Below are 17,771 nucleotides of genomic sequence, written 5' to 3'. Positions count from 1 at the left end.
TCTAAGAATTTAATATGGCAAAAATAGATGAACATCTCCACACCCTCTCTAGCATTTATTATGTGTAGACTTTTTGATGACAGCCATTCTGACCAGTGTGAGGTGATGCTTCATTGTGGTTTTGATTTGCATTTCTGTAATAATTAGCGACATTGATCATCTTTTCATGTGCCTATCTGTATGTCTTCTTTGGAGAAATGTCTATTAAGGTCTTCTGCCAGTTTTACGACTGGATTGTTTGTTTTTTTGTTGTTAAGTTGTATGAGCTGTTTGTATATTTTGGAAATTAAGTCCTTGTTGGTTGCATTGTTTGCAAATATTTTCTCCCATTCCTTAGGTTGTCTTTTCATTTTTTTAATGGTTTCCCTTGCTGTGCAAAAGCTTGTAAGTTTGATTAGGTCCCATTTGTTTATTTTTGTTTTTATTTCTATTGCCTTGGGAGACTGATCTAAGAAAATACTACTACAATTTATGTCAGAGAATGTTTTGCCTATGTTCTCTCCTAGGAGTTTTATGGTGTCAAATTTTATATTTAGGTCTTTAAAACCATTTTGAGTTTATTTTTGTGTATGGTGTGAGAGAGTGTTGTAATTTCATTGATTCACAGGTAGCTGTCCAGCTTTCCCAATACCACATCAACAAGTCTGCAAGAGAGACTGTCTTTTCTCCATTGTATATTCTTGCCTGTTTTGTCAAAGATTAATTGATCATAGGTTTGTGGGTTTATTTCTGGGCTGTCTATTCTGTTCCACTGAACTATATGTCTGTTTTTGTGCCAACAGCACACTGTTTTGATTACTGTAACTTTGTAGTATAGTCTGAAGTCTGGAGGGTTATGCCTCCTTCTTTGTTCTTTTCCCTCAGGATTGCTTTGATAATTCTGGGCCTTTTGTGGTTCCATATACATTTTAGGATTATTTGTTCTAGTTCTGTGAAAAATGTCGTGGGTATTTTGATAAGGATTGCATTAAATCTGTAGATTGCTTTGAGTAGTATGGCCATTTAAAAAATATTAATTCTTCCAATCGCATGGGATATCTTTCCATTTCTTTGAATCATCTTCAGTTTCTTTATCAAAGTTTTATAGTCTTCAGCATATAGGTGTTTACTGCCTTGATTGAGTTTATTCCTAGGGGTTTTTTTTGTTTGTTTGTTTTTGTTTTTGTTTTTTGTGGTACGCGGGCCTCTCACTGCTGCAGCCTCTCCCGTTGCGGAGCACAGGCTCCAGACGCGCAGGCCCAGCGGCCATGGCCCACGGGCCCAGCCGCTCTGCGGCACTCGGGATCCTCCCAGACCAGGGCACGAACCCATATCCCCTGCATCGGCAGGCGGACTCTCAACCACTGCGCCACCAGGGAAGCCCTAGGTATTTTTTTTGATGCAGTTTTAAACAGGATTTTTTTTTTTTACTTTCTGAAATTTCATTGTTGGTGTAAAGAAATGCAACAAATTTCTGTATATTAATCTTGTATCCTACTACCTTGTTGAATTCATTTATTCTCATAGTTTTTGTGTGGAGACTTTAGGGTTCTCTACAGAGACTATCATGTCATCTCCAAATAGTGACAGTTTTACCTCTTCCCTTCCAATTTGGATACCTTTCATTTCTTTTTCTTATCTGATTGTTGGGGCTAGGACTTCCAATACTATGTTGAGTAGAAGTGGTGAAACTGGGCATCCTTGTCTTGTTCCTGAATTTAGTGGGAAGGCATTCAGCTTTTCACTGTTGAGTATTATGTTGGCTGTGGGTTTGTCATAAATGGCTTTTATTATGTTGAAATATGTTCCCCCATACCCACTTCTGTGACAGTTTTTATCAAGAATGGGTGTTGAATTTTGTCAAATGCTTTTTCTGTCTATTGAGATGATCATGTGGTTTTTGTCTTTCTTTTTGTTAACGTGGTGTATCACATTGATTGATTGCGTATATTGAGCTGTCCTTGCTACCCTGGAATGATTACAGCTTGATGATGGTGTATTATCCTTTTTACGTATTGTTGGATTTTGTTTGCTAATATCTTGTTTTGAAGATTTTAGCATCTATATTCATCAAAGATATTGGCCTGTGGTTTTCATTTTTTGTAGTGTTTTTGTCTGGTTTTGGTATCAGGGTGATGGTGGCTTCAGAATGAATTTGGGAGTGTTCCCTCTTCAATTTTTTGGAATAGTTTGAGAAGGGTAGGTATAAGTTCTTTGAAAATACTAACAGACACAAAGGGAGAAACTGACAATAATACAATAATAGGAGACCTTAACACCCCACTGACATCAATGGACAGATCATCAAGACGAAAAATCAGTAAGGCAACAGAGGTTCTAAATGACACAATAGATCAGTAGGACTTAATTGATATCTACAGAACACTACTTCCAAAAAAGCCAGAATACAGATTCTTTTCAAGGGCACATGAAATGTTCTCTAGGATAGACCACATACTAGGTCATAAAAAAAAAAACCTCAACAAATTTAAAAGGATAGAAATTATTTGAAACATCTTATCTGACCACAACAGTATGAAACCAGAAATCAACCAAAGACAGAAAAACAGGAAAAGAATGAACACATGGAGAGTAAACAACATGCTACTAAGAAACCAATGGGTCAACAATGAAATCAAAGAAGAAATCAGGAAATGCCTCAAGACAAATGAAAATGAAAACACAACCTTACAAAATCTATGGGATGCCCACCCATTGGTGGTTGAAGCTGGGTCCTGGGGTTAGTGCTGGAGTACTGACATCAAGAGCCAGGTCCTGGAGTCTGGTTGCAGGGCCCAGACATCCCAGAGCTGATATAACATGGCTGGGGGGTGAGGCAGGGAAGGGGAGCAGATCCTGACACAGTTGGGTACAGAGTCTGGGGTGTCCTGAAGCTTGTGTTGGCCTGTTAGTGGGCAGGGCCAGGGCCCAGCTGGTCCCAGGGCAGGGTCTGGCCTTGTCTGGACAGGATAGGTTTGCAGGCTGTGGGATTGTGGTTTTCTTGCATCTGGTGTCTGCCCACATTGGGTCAGCCTGGTCCAGAGGCTAGAGCAGGCAAGGCCCAGAGGATTCTGGGGCTGGTGCTTGCTCACTGGTGGGTGGAAATGGGCCCTGGGCCCTCTATTGGGCAGGGCCGTGTCCAGAGGCAGATGTGGAAGTCTTTAGGCAGTCTGTCTGCTGATGGGTGGTGCTATATCCCACCCAATTAGTTTCTTGGCCTGATTAGTCCCAGCACTGGCACCTAAAGGCTGTTGGGTTGGGTGGGGCCAGGTCTTGGTGCTAATGAGCTAGAGGGAGGATTCCACAATGGTGTTTGCCAGTAACAGCATCCATGTGGTAGAAGGAACTCCCAAGAATGGCTGCCACCAGTGTCTGTGCACCCAGGGTGAGTGCAGCCGCCCCTCACCTCTCTGAGAGACTCTCCAAGACCAGCAGGTAGGTCTGGCCCAGGCTCCTATCAAATTACTGCTTTTTCCCTGGGTTCCAGAACATGTGAGATTTTGTGTGTGCCATTTAAGAGTGAAGTCTCTATTTCTCCCAGTCCTGTGGGACTCCCCAAATTAAGTCCCACTGGCCTTCAAGGCCAAATGCCCTGGGGCCTTGTCTTTCTGGTGCCAGACCCCCAGGCTGGGGAGCCTGACGTGGCGCTCATAACTATCACTCTTGTGGGAGAACCTCTGCAATATAATTATTCTCCAATTTGTGGGTCACCCATCTGGGGTTATGGGACTTAGCTGTATTTCAAGTCTGCCCCTCCTACCTGTCTTGTGGCTCTTTCTTTATGTCTTTAGTTGTAGAAGATCTTTTCTGGTAGGTACCATACTTTTTCATCAATGGTTGTTCTTTAAATAGTTGTGATTTTGGTGTGCTCGTGAGAGGAAGTGAGCTCAGAGTCTTCCTACTCTGCCATCTTGGCCAATCTTGGTCACTGTGGTTTTGATTTGAATTTTCCTGGGAACTAATGATGTTGAGCTTCTTTTCAAGTGCTTATTAACCATTTATATATCTTCTTTGGACAATGTCTTCAGGTTCTTTGCCCATTTAAAAACTGTATTACGGTACTTCCCTGGTGGCGCACCGGTTAAGAATCCTCCTGCCAAGGCAGGGGACATGAGTTCGAGCCCTGGTCCAGGATGATCCCACATGCCGCAGAGCAACTAAGCCCGTGTGCCACAACTACTGAGCCTGTGCTCTAGAGCCCGTGAGCCACAGCTGCTGAAGCCCTCGTGCCTAGAGCCCATGCTCCGCAACAAGAGAAGCCACCGCAACAAGAAGCCTGCACACTGCAACGAAGGGTAGCCCCTGCTTGCTGCAACTAGAGAAAGCCCGCGCGCAGCAACGAAGACCCAACGCAGCCAAAAATAAATAAATAAAATAAATAAATTTATTTTTTTTAAAAATTGTGTTACAGTTGGCCTTCCATGTCTGAGGGGTCCACAACTGAGGATTCAACCAACTGCTGATTGAAAATATTTGGAAAAAAATTCCAGCAATTTCCAAAAAGCAAAACTTGAATTTGCTGCAACTATTTACATAGCATTTACATTGTATTAGGTATTATGAGTAATCTAGAGATAATTTAAAGTATACTGGAGCATGTGCTTAGGTTATATGCAAATACTACACCATTTTTTTTTCTTTTTTTTTTTTTTTTTTTGTGCGGTACACGGGCCTCTCACTGCTGTGGCCTCTCCCGTTGCGGAGCACAGGCTCCGGACCCGCAGGCTCAGCGGCCATGGCTCACGGGCCCAGCCGCTCCGCGGCATGTGGGATCTTCCTGGACCGGGGCATGGACACGCGTCCCCTGCATCGGCAGGCGGACTCTCAACCACTGCGCCACCAGGGAAGCCCTAGTCCACCATTTTATATAAGGTATTTGATCATCTGTGGATCTTGGTATCCAAGGGGTGTCCTGGAACCAATCCCCCTCATACCAAGGGATGACTGTATTTGTCTTTTTTATTGTTGAGTTGTAAGACTCCCTTATATGTTCTGTATATCATACCCTTATCACATATATAACTTGCAATTATTATCTCCCATTCGTGGGCTGTCTTTTTACTTTCTTGATAATGTCCTTTGATGCATAAAAGTTTATAATGTTGAAGAAGTCTGATTTGTTTTGTATTTTATTGCTTGTGCTTTAGGTATCACATCTAAGAAACTTGTTTAATGCAAGGTCGTGAAGAATTATGGCTATGTTTTCTTCCAACCATTTTGTAACTTAGCTCTTATGTTTATGTCTGTTATCCATTTTGATTAATTTTTGTATATGTTATGAGGTAGGGGTCCAACTTCATTCCTTTGCCTGTGGATATCTAGTTGTCCCAGCACCGTTTGTTGAAGAGACTATTCTTTCTACAGTGAATGGTCTTGGCACCCCTGTTGAAAATCAGTTGATCATAGATGAATGGGCTTATTTCTGGCCTCTCAATTCTGTTTCATTGATCTGTATGTCTGTACTTATGCCAGGATCATAATAAGAGATTTTTAAAATCACTAATGGATGCCTAGTTTTATCAAAAGCCTTTGCAGCATTTAATGATATGATCAAATGTTTTTTCTCATCTGACATTTTAACATGGTGGTGAATTAATGCTAAATATTTTCTAATAGTGAACAGTCTTTGAGCTTGAGGGCTAGGTACTGATAGGTTGTATCCTGTGTTTTGATTTTCTGTTACTAGTAAAGGTGGAGTGTAGGGAAGATAGCAGTGCATGAGTGGGACTAGATTGCTCTTCTAGCCTTGGTGCTCATTAAGATAATCAGTAATCACATACACCTGGCTTCTGATGGGTACTTTGCCCACTTAGTCTCTATTGTTTCAGGATCTTTATTTTCATTGCTCTCAGTGAGCCCAGTTCTATAATGGCCTCTCCTACTGTCAGCCCTGGCCTAGGGAGGGAAGCCACCAGTGAACTTATGAGTGCTGCTAGTGCCCTCCCAGCAGCACACTCCTTGTTGCTCTGATAAAATGTGTATCTTCTGGGCCCTCCTCTCAACATAGTCCTCTGGAGAGTTCTTGAGCCCTAATAGTACATCCTCTGAGGCTTCTAATCCTATCTTCCACTGTCTGCCATGACAGTCTGGCATTTCTCCTCACTAAATGTGAGCCGTTGTGTATTAGTTTTCTATTTATGCTTAAGAAATTACCACAAATGTAGCAGTTGAAGACAGTGCCTGTTAGTTAACTCAGAGTTCTGTAGGTCAGTTGTCTGGATGGCATGGATGGATTCTCTGCTCAGGATGTCAGCCTGATGAATTCTTTGCTGGAGACTCTGGGGGAAAATTTGCTTCCAACCTCACTCTTGTGGTTGTGGGACTGAGGTCCTTGTTTCTTTGCTGGCTATCAATCCAAGATTGCTCTCTGCTTCTAGAGACCACATTCATTCCTTGCCACTTGCCATTCCTCCATCTTCAAGCCAACAATAGTGCATTATACTCTGCTCATGCTTTCAATCTCTGATTTCTTCTGTCTCTAACCTGTAGACCTGGATGGCTCCTGTGATTAGGTCAGGTCCACTGAGATAATACCCATAGCTTAAGGTTAACTAATTTGAGACCTTAATTACATCTGCAGAATTCCTTTTTCCATGTGTATTATTTGCCTGAGCTGCCACAATAAATTATCCTAAACTTGCTGACTTGTAACAACAGAAATTGATTCTCTCACAGTTCTGGAGACCAGAAGTCCAAAATCAAGTAGCTGGCAGGGATGATTCCCTCTAGGGCCTCTGAGAGGGAATCTATTCTGTGACTCTCTTCCAGCTTCTGGTGTTTGTTAACAATCCTTGGTGTTGCTTGGCTTGTAGCTTCATCACTCCAATCTCTGCCTCCATCGTCACGTGTTCTTCTTCCCCTGTGTGTCTCTGTATATCCTCTCTTCTTGTAGGGACACCAATATTGGACCTAGGGTTTATCCTACTCCAGTATTAGCTCCTTTGCTAAGACCCTATTTCCAAATAAGGTCACATTCTGGAGTTTTGGGTGGACATGAATTTGGTGGGGGGGACACTATTGAACCCACAATAGTCCACTCTCTGGCCCCCTAAAATTGATGTCTGTTTCATACACAAAATACATTTATCTCACTCCAACATTCTCAAGTCTTCACCCATTCCAGGATCAATTCTAAATCCAAAATCTCATTTAAGTATCACCAACTCAAAAATTCCCAAATGTCATCATCTAAGTCAGGTATGAGTTGGACTCTGGGTATTAACTTATTTTATTATTCAAAGAAATAGACTGTAAGTTGGGGTTTGAAGATCATTTTGTTATGCAGGGCCAGTTTTTGTATGGTAACTTTACCAGTATTGATTATGGATTATTATTACTATTAAAAAGATAGCATGTATGTAGTTAAAATATATCATGGTCTATTAAATAAATATTTGTTGAATACCTACTATATACCAGGCACTCTTCTGGGTGCTAGTTATATCTAACTGACAAAAATCCCAACCTTACATTGGTAAGAAATAATTATTTTCAGTGAGTATTCTTTATTTAATATATAAGTGAATTATTTTTTTTGATGCTTTCTATTTGTGTAGAGAACATAGATGAATAGGCCTCAGAAATTCAGTTTGTTGGTTACAAGGTTGGTAAGAGGAGTGGCTAGCTGTGTAGAACCTACACAGCTATTATATTTCAGCTTAGTTCAGCACAAACATTTTATTAAGCACCACTATTGGCCAGACTCTTTGGCATGTCATTTGAGGTCATGTGTGTCTGCCCACATCCTAAGTGACCTCTGCATCCTCTTACTCTCTGCCTCAGCCACATGGAAATACTTGCTGTTCCCTGAACATACATCTTCATGACACTTGTGCTTTTGTTCATGTTCTTCTTTCTGTCTAGAATCCCGTCTTTGCCTTATTGGAAACCTACTTATTCTTCAAGACATAGCACCAATGCTCCTTCCTCTGTGAAGTCTTCATATTTGCTATCTCCCATGGCCACAGTTAATTGTACCTTATTCTGTACTCCTACCTAATTTTGTCTCTACTTGGCTCAGCATTCGTATGTGGTCTTCTTTATATTATTGTATACCAATTAGTTTCTCCAACTAAATTGTAAACTATTTAAGAGAGCTAACATTTTATTTATGTGCTTTTCACATAGTAGGCAAATGAGTGAATAAATATAAATTTGAAATGGTTTTAAACTTCAGAATATAACATACAAAATTATTAATAAGTTTCTGATATTCTAACTTGTGGAAAATTATTCCTTTGATTAAATGTTTTATTTATAAAAGCATGGGACAATAACAATTATTGTTTATGAATGAACCATTTACTATTGAATGAAAAATTAAATATTAAAACTAAAATTTTAGTTTAAACATATTAGTGATTAGAGATTTTTGTATTTCTGACACAAAGTCTTTTTTTTGGTATGTACTTTCTTGAACACCACATAAGTCATCTATTAATCTCAGAAGTGACTGAGAAGAATAATGTAGTGATAGTGATAGTGATATTTTTATAATGTAATTGTGCAAATAGTAACCAAAAGAAGGAAGTCGTACTTTTTGTATTCTGACATGTGGAGGTAAAGGATTTTTTTGGATTATTTGTTTGTGATTACTATACATATTTACCTGTTTTGATAATGGAAGCCTTTTTATTAACATATTAGTGACTTGGGGAAGAGTTTTTAATATGTTGAAAGGTTGTTCTTGGCATAGTTGTTTAAAGATGGGAAACTTGGGAAGTATAATAAACTATGAGCTAACGTGAAATACTAGAGCTTTTATTTTATAATAGTATTGTACTGCTTTGACATTCTATTCTTTTTTTATTGACGTATGGTTGACTTTACAATGTGTTAATTTCTGCTGTACAGCAAACTGATTGAGTTATACATATATATACATTCTTTTTAAAAAATACTCTTTTCTATTATGGTTTATCACAGGATATTGAATATAGTTCCCTGTGCTATACAGTAGGACCTTGTTGTTTATCCATTCTATATATAATAGCTTACATCTGCTAACCCCAGCTTCCCACTCCATCCCTCCCCCACCCCCCTTCCCTCTTGGCAACCACAAGTCTGTTCTCTATGTCTATGAGTTTGTTTCTGTTTCATAAATAGGTTCAATTGTGTCATATTTTAGATTCCACATGTAAGTGATATCATATGGTATTTGTCTTTCTTTTTCTGACTTCACTTAGCATGATAATCTCTAGCTGCAAATGGCATTATCTTGTTCTTTTTTTTTGGCTGAGTTGGGTCTTTGTTGCTGCGCGCAGGCTTTCTCTAGTTGCGGTGAGTGGGGGCTACTCTTCATTGCAGTGCACGGGCTTCTCATTGCAGTGGCTTCTCTTGTTGTGGAGCACGGGCTCTAGGTGCGCGGGCTTCAGTAGTTGTGGCACACGGGCTCAGTAGTTGTGGCTTGCGGGCTCTAGAGCGCAGGCTCATTAGTTGTGGCACACGGGCTTAGTTGCTCCGTGGCATGTGGGATCTTCCCAGATCAGGGCTCGGACCTGTACCGCCTGCATTGGCAGGCGGATTCTTAACCACTGCGCCACCAGGGAAGTCCTATTTCGTTCTTTTTTTATGGCTGAGTAGTATTCCATTGCATATATATGTACCGCATCTTCTGTATCCATTCATCTGTCAGTGGACCTTTACATTGTTTCCATGTCTTGGCTATTGTGAATAGTGCTGCTCTGGACATAGGATGCATGTATTTTTTTTTTAGCATTTTTTTTTAAGATATTGGGGGTAGGAGTTTATTAATTAATTAATTTATTTTTGCTGTGTTGGGTCTTCGTTTCTGTGCGAGGGCTTTCTCTAGTTGTGGCAAGCGGGGGCCACTCTTCATCGCGGTGCACGGGCCTCTCACTATCGCGGCCTCTCTTGCTGTGAAACACAGGCTCCAGACACGCAGGCTCAGTAGTTGTGGCTCACGGGCCCAGTTGCTCCGTGGCATGTGGGATCCTCCCAGACCAGGGCTCGAACCCGTGTCCCCTGCATTAGCAGGCAGATTCTCAACCATTGCGCCACCAGGGAAGCCTGCATGTATATTTTTGAATTATAGTTTTGTCTGGATATATGCCCAGGATTGGGATTGCTGGATCATGTGGTAATTCTGTTTTTAGGTTTGGTCTTTTTTTTTTGACTGCGCCACACAGCTTGTGGGATCTTAGTTCCCTGACAAGGGATTGAACCCGGGCCCTCAGCAGTGAAAGAGTGGAGTCCTAATCACTGAACTGCCAGGGAATTCCCTTCTATTTTTACTTTTTTAAGGAACCTCCATACTGTTTTCCACAGTGGCTGCACCAACTTACATTCCCACTAACAGTGTAGGAGGGTTCTCTTTTCTCCACACTCTCTCCAGCATTTGTTATTTGTAGATTTTTTTAATGATGGCCATTCTGACCAGTGTGAGGTGTTACCTCAAGTAGTTTTGATTTGCATTTCTCTAATAATTAGAGATGTTGAGCATCTTTTCCTGTGCCTACTGGCCATCTGAATATCTTCTTTGGAGAAATGTCTATTAAGATCTGCCAATTTTTCGATTGGGTTTTTTGTTGTTGAGTTGTATGAGCTGTTGGTATATTTGGGAAATTAAGTCCTTGTTGGCTGCATTGTTTGCAAATATTTTCTCCCATTCAGTAGGTTGTCTTTTCACTTTCTTAACAGCTTCCCTTGCTGTGCAAAAGCTTGTAAGTTTGATTAGGTCCCATTTGTTTATTTTTTAAATTTCTATTGCCTTGGGAGTCTGACCTAAGAAAACATTGGTATGATTTATGTCAGGGAATATTTTGTCTATGTTCTCTTCGAGGAGTTTTATGGTGTCATGTCTTATGTTTAAGTCTTTAGGCCATTTTGAGTTAATTTTTGTGCATGGTGTGAGGGTGTGTTCTAACCTTATTGATTTACATGTGGCTGTCCAGCTTCCCAGCACCACTTGCTGAAGAGACTGTCCTTTTCCCATTGTATATTCTTGCCTCCTTTGTCGAAGATTATTTACCTGTAGGTGTGTGGGTTTATTTCTGGGCTCTATATTCTGTTCCATTGACCATATATCTGCTTTTGTGCCAGTACCACACTGTTTTGATTACTGTAGCTTAGTAGTATTGTCTGAAGTCTGGGACAGTTATGCCTTCTGCTTTGTTCTTCTTTTAAAATTTTATCTATCTATCTATCTATCTATCTACCTATCTATCTACCTAAGGCTGTGTTGGGTCTTTGTTGCTGTGCGCAGGCTTTCTCTAGTTGTGGCGAGTGGGAGCTGCTTTTCGTTGTGATGCACGGGCTTCTCATTGTGGTGGCTTCTCTTGTTGTAGAGCACAGGCTCTAGGCATGCGGGCTTCAGTAGTTGTGGCATGTGGGCTCAGTAGTGTGGCTTGTGGGCTCTAGAGCGCAGGCTCAGTAGTTGTGGCACACGGGCTTAGTTGCTCTATGGCATGTGGGATTTTCCCAGACCAGGGATCGAACTCGTGTCCCCTGCATTGGCAGGCGGATTCTTAACCACTGTGCCACCAGGGAAGTCCCCTCCTGCTTTTTTCTTTTTCCTCAGGATTGCTTTGGCAATTCTGGGTCTTTTATGGTTCCATATAAATTTTAGAATTATTACTTTTTTTTTTTTTTCCGGTACGTGGGCTTCTCACTGTTGTGGCCTCTCCCGTTGCGGAGCACAGGCTCTGGACGCGCAGGCTCAGCGGCCATGGCTCACAGGCCCAGCCGCTCCGCGGCATGGGGGATCTTCCCGGACCAGGGCATGAACCTGTATCCCCTGCATTGGCAGGCGGACTCTCAACCACCGCGCCACCAGGGAAGCCCGAATTATTTGTTTTAGTTCTGTGTAAAATATCATGGGTAATTTGATAGGGATTGCATTAATTCTGTAGACTGCTTTGGGTAGTAGTATGGCCATTTTAACGATATTAATTCTTCCAATCCAAGAGCATGGGATATCTTTCTGTTTCTTTGAATCATCTTTAATTTTCTTTATTAATGTTTTATAGTTCTCAGCATATAAAGTCTTTCACCTCCTTGGTCAAGTTTATTCCTATTTTATTTTTTTGGTGTGATTTTAAAAGGTATTGTTTTTTTACATTCCCTTTCTGATATTTCATTGTTAGTGTAAAGAAATGCAACCAATTTCCGTATATTAATCTTGTATCCTGCTACCTTGCTGAATTCATTTATCAGTTCTAGTAGTTTTTGTGTGGCGTCTTTAGGGTTTTCTATATATAGTATCATGTTATCTTCATATAATAACAATTTTATTTCTTCCCTTCCAATTTGGATACCTTTCATTTCTTTTTCTTGTCTGATTGCTGGGGCTAGGACTTCCAATACTATGTTGGGTAGAAGTGGTGAGAGTGGGCATCCTTGTCTTGTTCCAGATTTTAGTGGGAAGACTTTTGGTTTTTCACCATTGAGTATTCTGTTGGCTGTGGGTTTGTCATAATTTTGCTATTATGTTGAGATACGTTCCCTCTATACCCACTTTGGTAAGAGTTTTTATCATGAATGGATGTTAATTTTGTCAAATGCTTTTTCTGCATCTATTGAGATGATCATGTGGTTTCTGTCTTTTATTTTGTTGGTCTGGGGTATCATATTGATTGAATTGCATTTGTTGAACCATCCTTATGAACTTGGGATGAATCCCACTTGGTCGTGGTGTATGATCTTTTTTATGTATACTGGACTCGGGTTGCTAGTATTTTGTTGAGCATTTTTGCATCTATATTCATCAAAGATTTTGGCCTCTAATTTTCTTTTTTAGTGGTATGTTTGTCTGGTTTTGGTATCAGGGTGATGGTGGCTTCATAGAATGTCTTTGAGAGTGTTCTCTCCTCTTCAATCATTTGGAAGAGTTTGAGAAGGATCCGTAAAAGTTCTTCTTTGTATGTTTGGTAGAATTTGCCTGTGAAGCCATCTGGTCCTGGACTTTTGTTTGTAGAGGGTTTTAAAATTACAGGTTCTATTTCACTTCTAGAGATCAGTCTGTTCAAATTATCTGTTTCTTCTTGATTCAATTTTAGTGGGCTCTATGTTTCTAAAAATTTGTCCATTTCTTCTAGGTTGTTGAATTTGTTGGCATATAATTTTCATAGTATTCTCTGACCTTTTTTTTTTTTTTTGTATTTCTGTGGTCAGTTGAGATTTCTCCTTTTTCATTTTTTAAAAAAATAAATTTATTTTTATTTTATTTTTGGCTGTGTTGGGTCTTCGTTTCTGTGCAAGGGCTTTCTCTAGTTGTGGCGAGTGGGGGCCACTCTTCATCGTGGTGCGTGGGCGGGCCTCTCACTGTCGCGGCCTCTCTTGTCGGAGCACAGGCTCCAGACGTGCAGGCTCAGTAGTTGTGGCTCACGGGCCCAGTTGCTCTGTGGCAAGTGGGATCTTCCTAGACCAGGGCTCGAACCTGTGTCCCCTGCATTGGCAGGCAGATTCTCAACCACTGCACCACCAGGGAAGCCCTGTAGATATATTTTTCATGTATCTGTGGGAGGAGGTTAGCTCCACATCCTACTACTCCACCATCTTGATCCCTCCCCTTGACATTTTATTCTTATTTGGAATTTTTGTTTAAATAATGGGTAAAACATAATAAAAGAAAATTGGTTGCAATTTACTGTCTCCCTCCATTGGCAAATAAGACATTCTAACTATTAATTGTTTGCTGTTATCTATTGCAGGCTTAGTCCCCCTGTCCTTCCACTGTGCTCCTTAAAGGAAATACATTTGTCCACTGACAAATTTTTCAGAATGGAACCATCTGAAATTACCAATGGTTGTTTTCTTTCTGTTCTAACAAGGGAGGTAAGGATAAAAAAAATCCCAATCCATTTCATACTTAGGAAATAAGAAACAACAAAGTCTCATAAGAGGAACATAGGAACTTTATGAACATTTCATAATGGTATGCTTATTTCATAAATAGCTAAAGGGCAGGAAAAAGAATTATTATTGTATGGCAGAAACCCCTATTTTAATCTTTATTGTCCTCCTGAGTGGTCTTCCCTTGCCTGTTCTCCACCCCCACTTCTCCAAGCACTTTGTCATTATCCATTTCATTTTAGCTCACAGATAAGAAATTAGCTCTGGACATATACACACTAATATGTATAAAATAGATAACTAATAAGAACCTGCTGTATAAAAAAATAAATAATTAAAATAAAATTCAAAAATTCAAAAAAAAAAGAAAGAAATAAGCTCTGTAATTCTTTTTTTTTTCTATCAGGTTCACAAATGGGGAGATTTAAGTACAAAGAAAGTAATTTCCTGAGGCTTATAGGATATATTAGAGACTAAGGTCTAAAAACTATTTTTTTTAGTATAACAAAGATACTCTTTTATCTTTACTGAAACACTGATAAATATTTGTAATATGCACAGTAACAGTTAACTCCCACATTTAATTATAGCGGGACCCATCTGAGACAGTGTCTGTGAAAGATGTTTTGGCCCGTGCTGCAGCAAAGGGTCTACTGGATGGGATCGAGTTGGGTAAACCTTCAAAACGGGAGAAGAAGAAGAAAAAATCAAAAATGTCATTGCCAAAATCTTCCACTTCTGATAGTAGCAGCATCCAGATGAAAATTGCTGAGTTCCTGAGTCAAGAAACTAACGTGAGTGCTCATCAGTCAGGGACATTAACAACAAAAACATCTCTTCCACAGAAGAATACAAATCAAGTGGATTCTTCCTCACAGGTCAGAAAATCCAACAAGCCCACCACCAATCCTTTAGTGCCTACATTTATGAAGAACACATCTCCCTCCAGACCATATGAACGGCCGACAAACTTTGTAAGACCTCGCCCAGAAGACAGAATGATTGCACTGAAACCCGTAGAGATTGTTTTGCCTCCTGTAATGTTGCCATTTTCTAGTCCCCAAAGGATCAGATCTCAGATACCAACTCAACATTTTTACTGTCGTTGGGTTGGGCCCAAGACTGTCAGGCCTGGCTATCTTCCCACACCATCAATACCAAGAAGAGGGGAAAAACCTAAAGAAAACTTACCTTCCTCTCTACCCAGGCATCCTCGACCATGGCTTTGACTGTCTTGTGTTTTTTACAGGGGTCAAGAGTAGTAGGTTTTTTTTTTTTTTCAGTCTGGTATTTCTCTGAAGGTTAGACATCCCTACACAAAATATTCATCCTTTTGGTCACATAGTATCTTCTAAATGTGATTATTACCTTCAAGTGAATTAAGACAAGTGAGAATAATGTAGGTGAGTTAAGCAAAGCAGAATTCAGAGAGTTCAGTAGCTGGGTGCTGATCTGTTTTAGAACGTCCAGTTGTAGACTCAGTATCGGCTGTTAGAACTTGTCTCACTCTTGTTAACTTTCTGTCTGGACTTAGGACACTGGTTTTAAAGCTGCAACAATTTTTCCTGAAGCGAAACACTGTGTGCCTTAGAACAGACTTCTTTTCAAAGTTAACTTGTGAGGCAGTTTATTAGAAAGCATAGGTTTGGAAAAGATGCTCTTGCACGGATTATAGATTGCTCTTCAGTATCGAGTCAGCTGTAGTTTAACATTTTCAGTCACTATCGAGGTTGATTTTTTTTTCCTTAAACATCAAAATAGGAGATGTTATGAGCTTTTGTAATGTGATTGAGGTTGAGTATGAGTAGGAAGAACAGGAAGGTCCAAAGTTCTAGGTGTGAGGAGTAGTTCAGCTGTCCATTCAGAGTGAAAACTGTTTCTCACTGAAGAACCTCTAGGATCCTGAGCAGACTGAACATAAGCTCTCCCTTTTAACTATTTATGCCAAATACTGTTGTAAAAAAAAGTGACTGTAAGCAAATTTCCATCTAAATAGTAATTCTGAGGAAGAGGCCAAACTGTTGAATACAAGTGACACCCCAATTGTTGAAGAAATCTATACAAATTTATGATTCAAAGATCAGGTGAGATGGTCATTTCAAGTGGCACACAGTAATCAAACTTTGGTAAGTCATTTCTGATGCTCAATTAAAATATATTGTAGCACTATTTTAATTATATTAAAAGTCAGTTCATCTTCACTGTATTATCACTTGCCTTCCACGAATTGGTTATGATTATCATTTCTGGGTCTACTGATTTTTTTTTTCATCATGGCAACAGAAAGTGACATTAAATCAAATATGTTACAACTATAAATCCTACTGTTTAAAAACGTGTTCATAGACACATTCAAAGAGTTTGAATTTAAAGTTGTGTTTTCAGAATCCAGTTGTGTTGAATAGTGTTAAATAAATTCCTAAATTTCAATTCAGGTGGCATGATTTTAGTAGACTATTATCCTTTTCAAGATTAATATTTAGGTCTATTTCAGCTCTAATATTGTATAATTTTCTCACTTGAAGTGAGGATAAAAAAGGGTGAATTTCATTTTAGCAGTAATAAATTTTTTTAACTGAAGATTTACACTTACCAGTAAAATGTCAGTGAAGAAAGGAAACATGACTTTTTATACTTGAACCAGACTTATTATTTTTAAATCCCAAAAGAAAGAATTCTGTTAATTATGACTCTTAAAAAATACAGAAATGTTTTAAATGCTCAGCTTATTTTACTACTTTCAAAAATCAAAAACTATATAATCTTTGCTCTGAAAGTTATAGTATGGTTTTCTCCTATTCCCACTGTCTGGCTTAGAGCCTTCCGTGCCTTTGGGAGGCCAGTGCAGCTGAACTGAACTTGTTCAGTAAAGGGCTGATATTTTATCCCAGGGATCTTTTATCCCTTTCTTTACATCTTTCATCTGCCCCAGGCTGAAGAGTATTCCATTGTCCAAAAGTAGCAGGTCTGAGATTTTTATTTTCTGCTAATAGTTATTATAAGATGAAAACTCACAGTTATGAAATAGTTCAGGATATTTATCTGATCTCTATAGCAGCATGTGGTTCATGTCACATCACAACTTTAGCCCCTCACCTTCAGTGTCTCATAACATGACTCCTGTCATAAATTATTTTTCTAAGTATATGGAGATTCTGACTTAAACCATTCATTCATTAAGCCTGCAGTTTTCTTCTTTGGAATCTTCTAAGAAGGAAGTGATCAGTTATTTAAATATTTTGGTAGACTAAAAAGGGAAATACTTTGGATTAAAAACAATATGGGAGAAGTCTAGTAAAGGAGAATATTGATTACATTGACATTTTTCTTTTTCAGCTTCTTAAAGTGCTGCAAAAATCTAAAGTAATGAAATTACTGTTTTTTTAGATACTCCAATAGCAAATTCAGATTTTTAATGTGTAATTATTTACCACTATATAATACCAGAAACCAAATGAAATTTTGCTCTTTGACAGTAACTGCCTTTGATTGAGGAAAAAGGTAAACTACTGGGAGAAATGCAAGATGAACAAAAAAATGGGTACACACTTTAAATTCTATTTATCTTCTTCCATATGTCTAACAGTTAAACTAAACCAGATTCAACTGCTGTTTTTCTAGTCACCTTTCATTTTGGACTTAGTGCCTGTACAACTCTATCTTTCATTCTTTGATATCAGGCTCTTAAAGGAAAGATGGACTTTCTTAACACTAGAAAGAGTGCTTACACAAGCATCAAGTTGGTGACTGAATAGGCCTCTATGTCCAAAATGCCAGCTGTCCTTCCTGAGTACCACCAAGTAAGGACCATGCAATGAATTATTCAAAATTTAAAGTTACTTTCTAGTTCTTACCAGGTGGAAATATACAATAACTAATCAAAGCAGAATCTTACATTACTAAAATGACTTTTGAGATAAGAATAATTTGAAAATAAAATGACTGGCGTGGAGACACTAAACTTTTATTTCTATTCCTGG

At 39.3% G+C, this 17,771-nt stretch overlaps 1 protein-coding gene across 2 annotated transcripts in view; it reads left to right on the top strand.

Moving 5' to 3' along the window:
- NSUN7 (NOP2/Sun RNA methyltransferase family member 7) overlaps positions 1-16,128 on the top strand; it is a 63,616-nt gene extending 47,488 nt beyond the window's left edge. For both annotated transcript variants that reach the window (XM_028492030.2, XM_028492031.2), the window contains 2 exons: positions 13,650-13,773; positions 14,382-16,128. In XM_028492030.2, coding sequence (XP_028347831.1) covers positions 13,650-13,773; positions 14,382-15,020 — 763 coding nt within the window. In that variant the 3' untranslated portion in view covers positions 15,021-16,128. The remainder of the gene's footprint in view (positions 1-13,649; positions 13,774-14,381) is intronic.
- Positions 16,129-17,771: the final 1,643 nt, after the last annotated feature.

Source organism: Physeter macrocephalus, chromosome 7 (genome assembly GCF_002837175.3).
Source record: "Physeter macrocephalus isolate SW-GA chromosome 7, ASM283717v5, whole genome shotgun sequence".
NCBI classification, from domain to species: Eukaryota; Metazoa; Chordata; class Mammalia; order Artiodactyla; family Physeteridae; genus Physeter; species Physeter macrocephalus.
The sequence above is the reverse complement of the archived record's forward strand: the minus strand, read 5'-3'. Positions and strand labels throughout refer to the sequence as shown.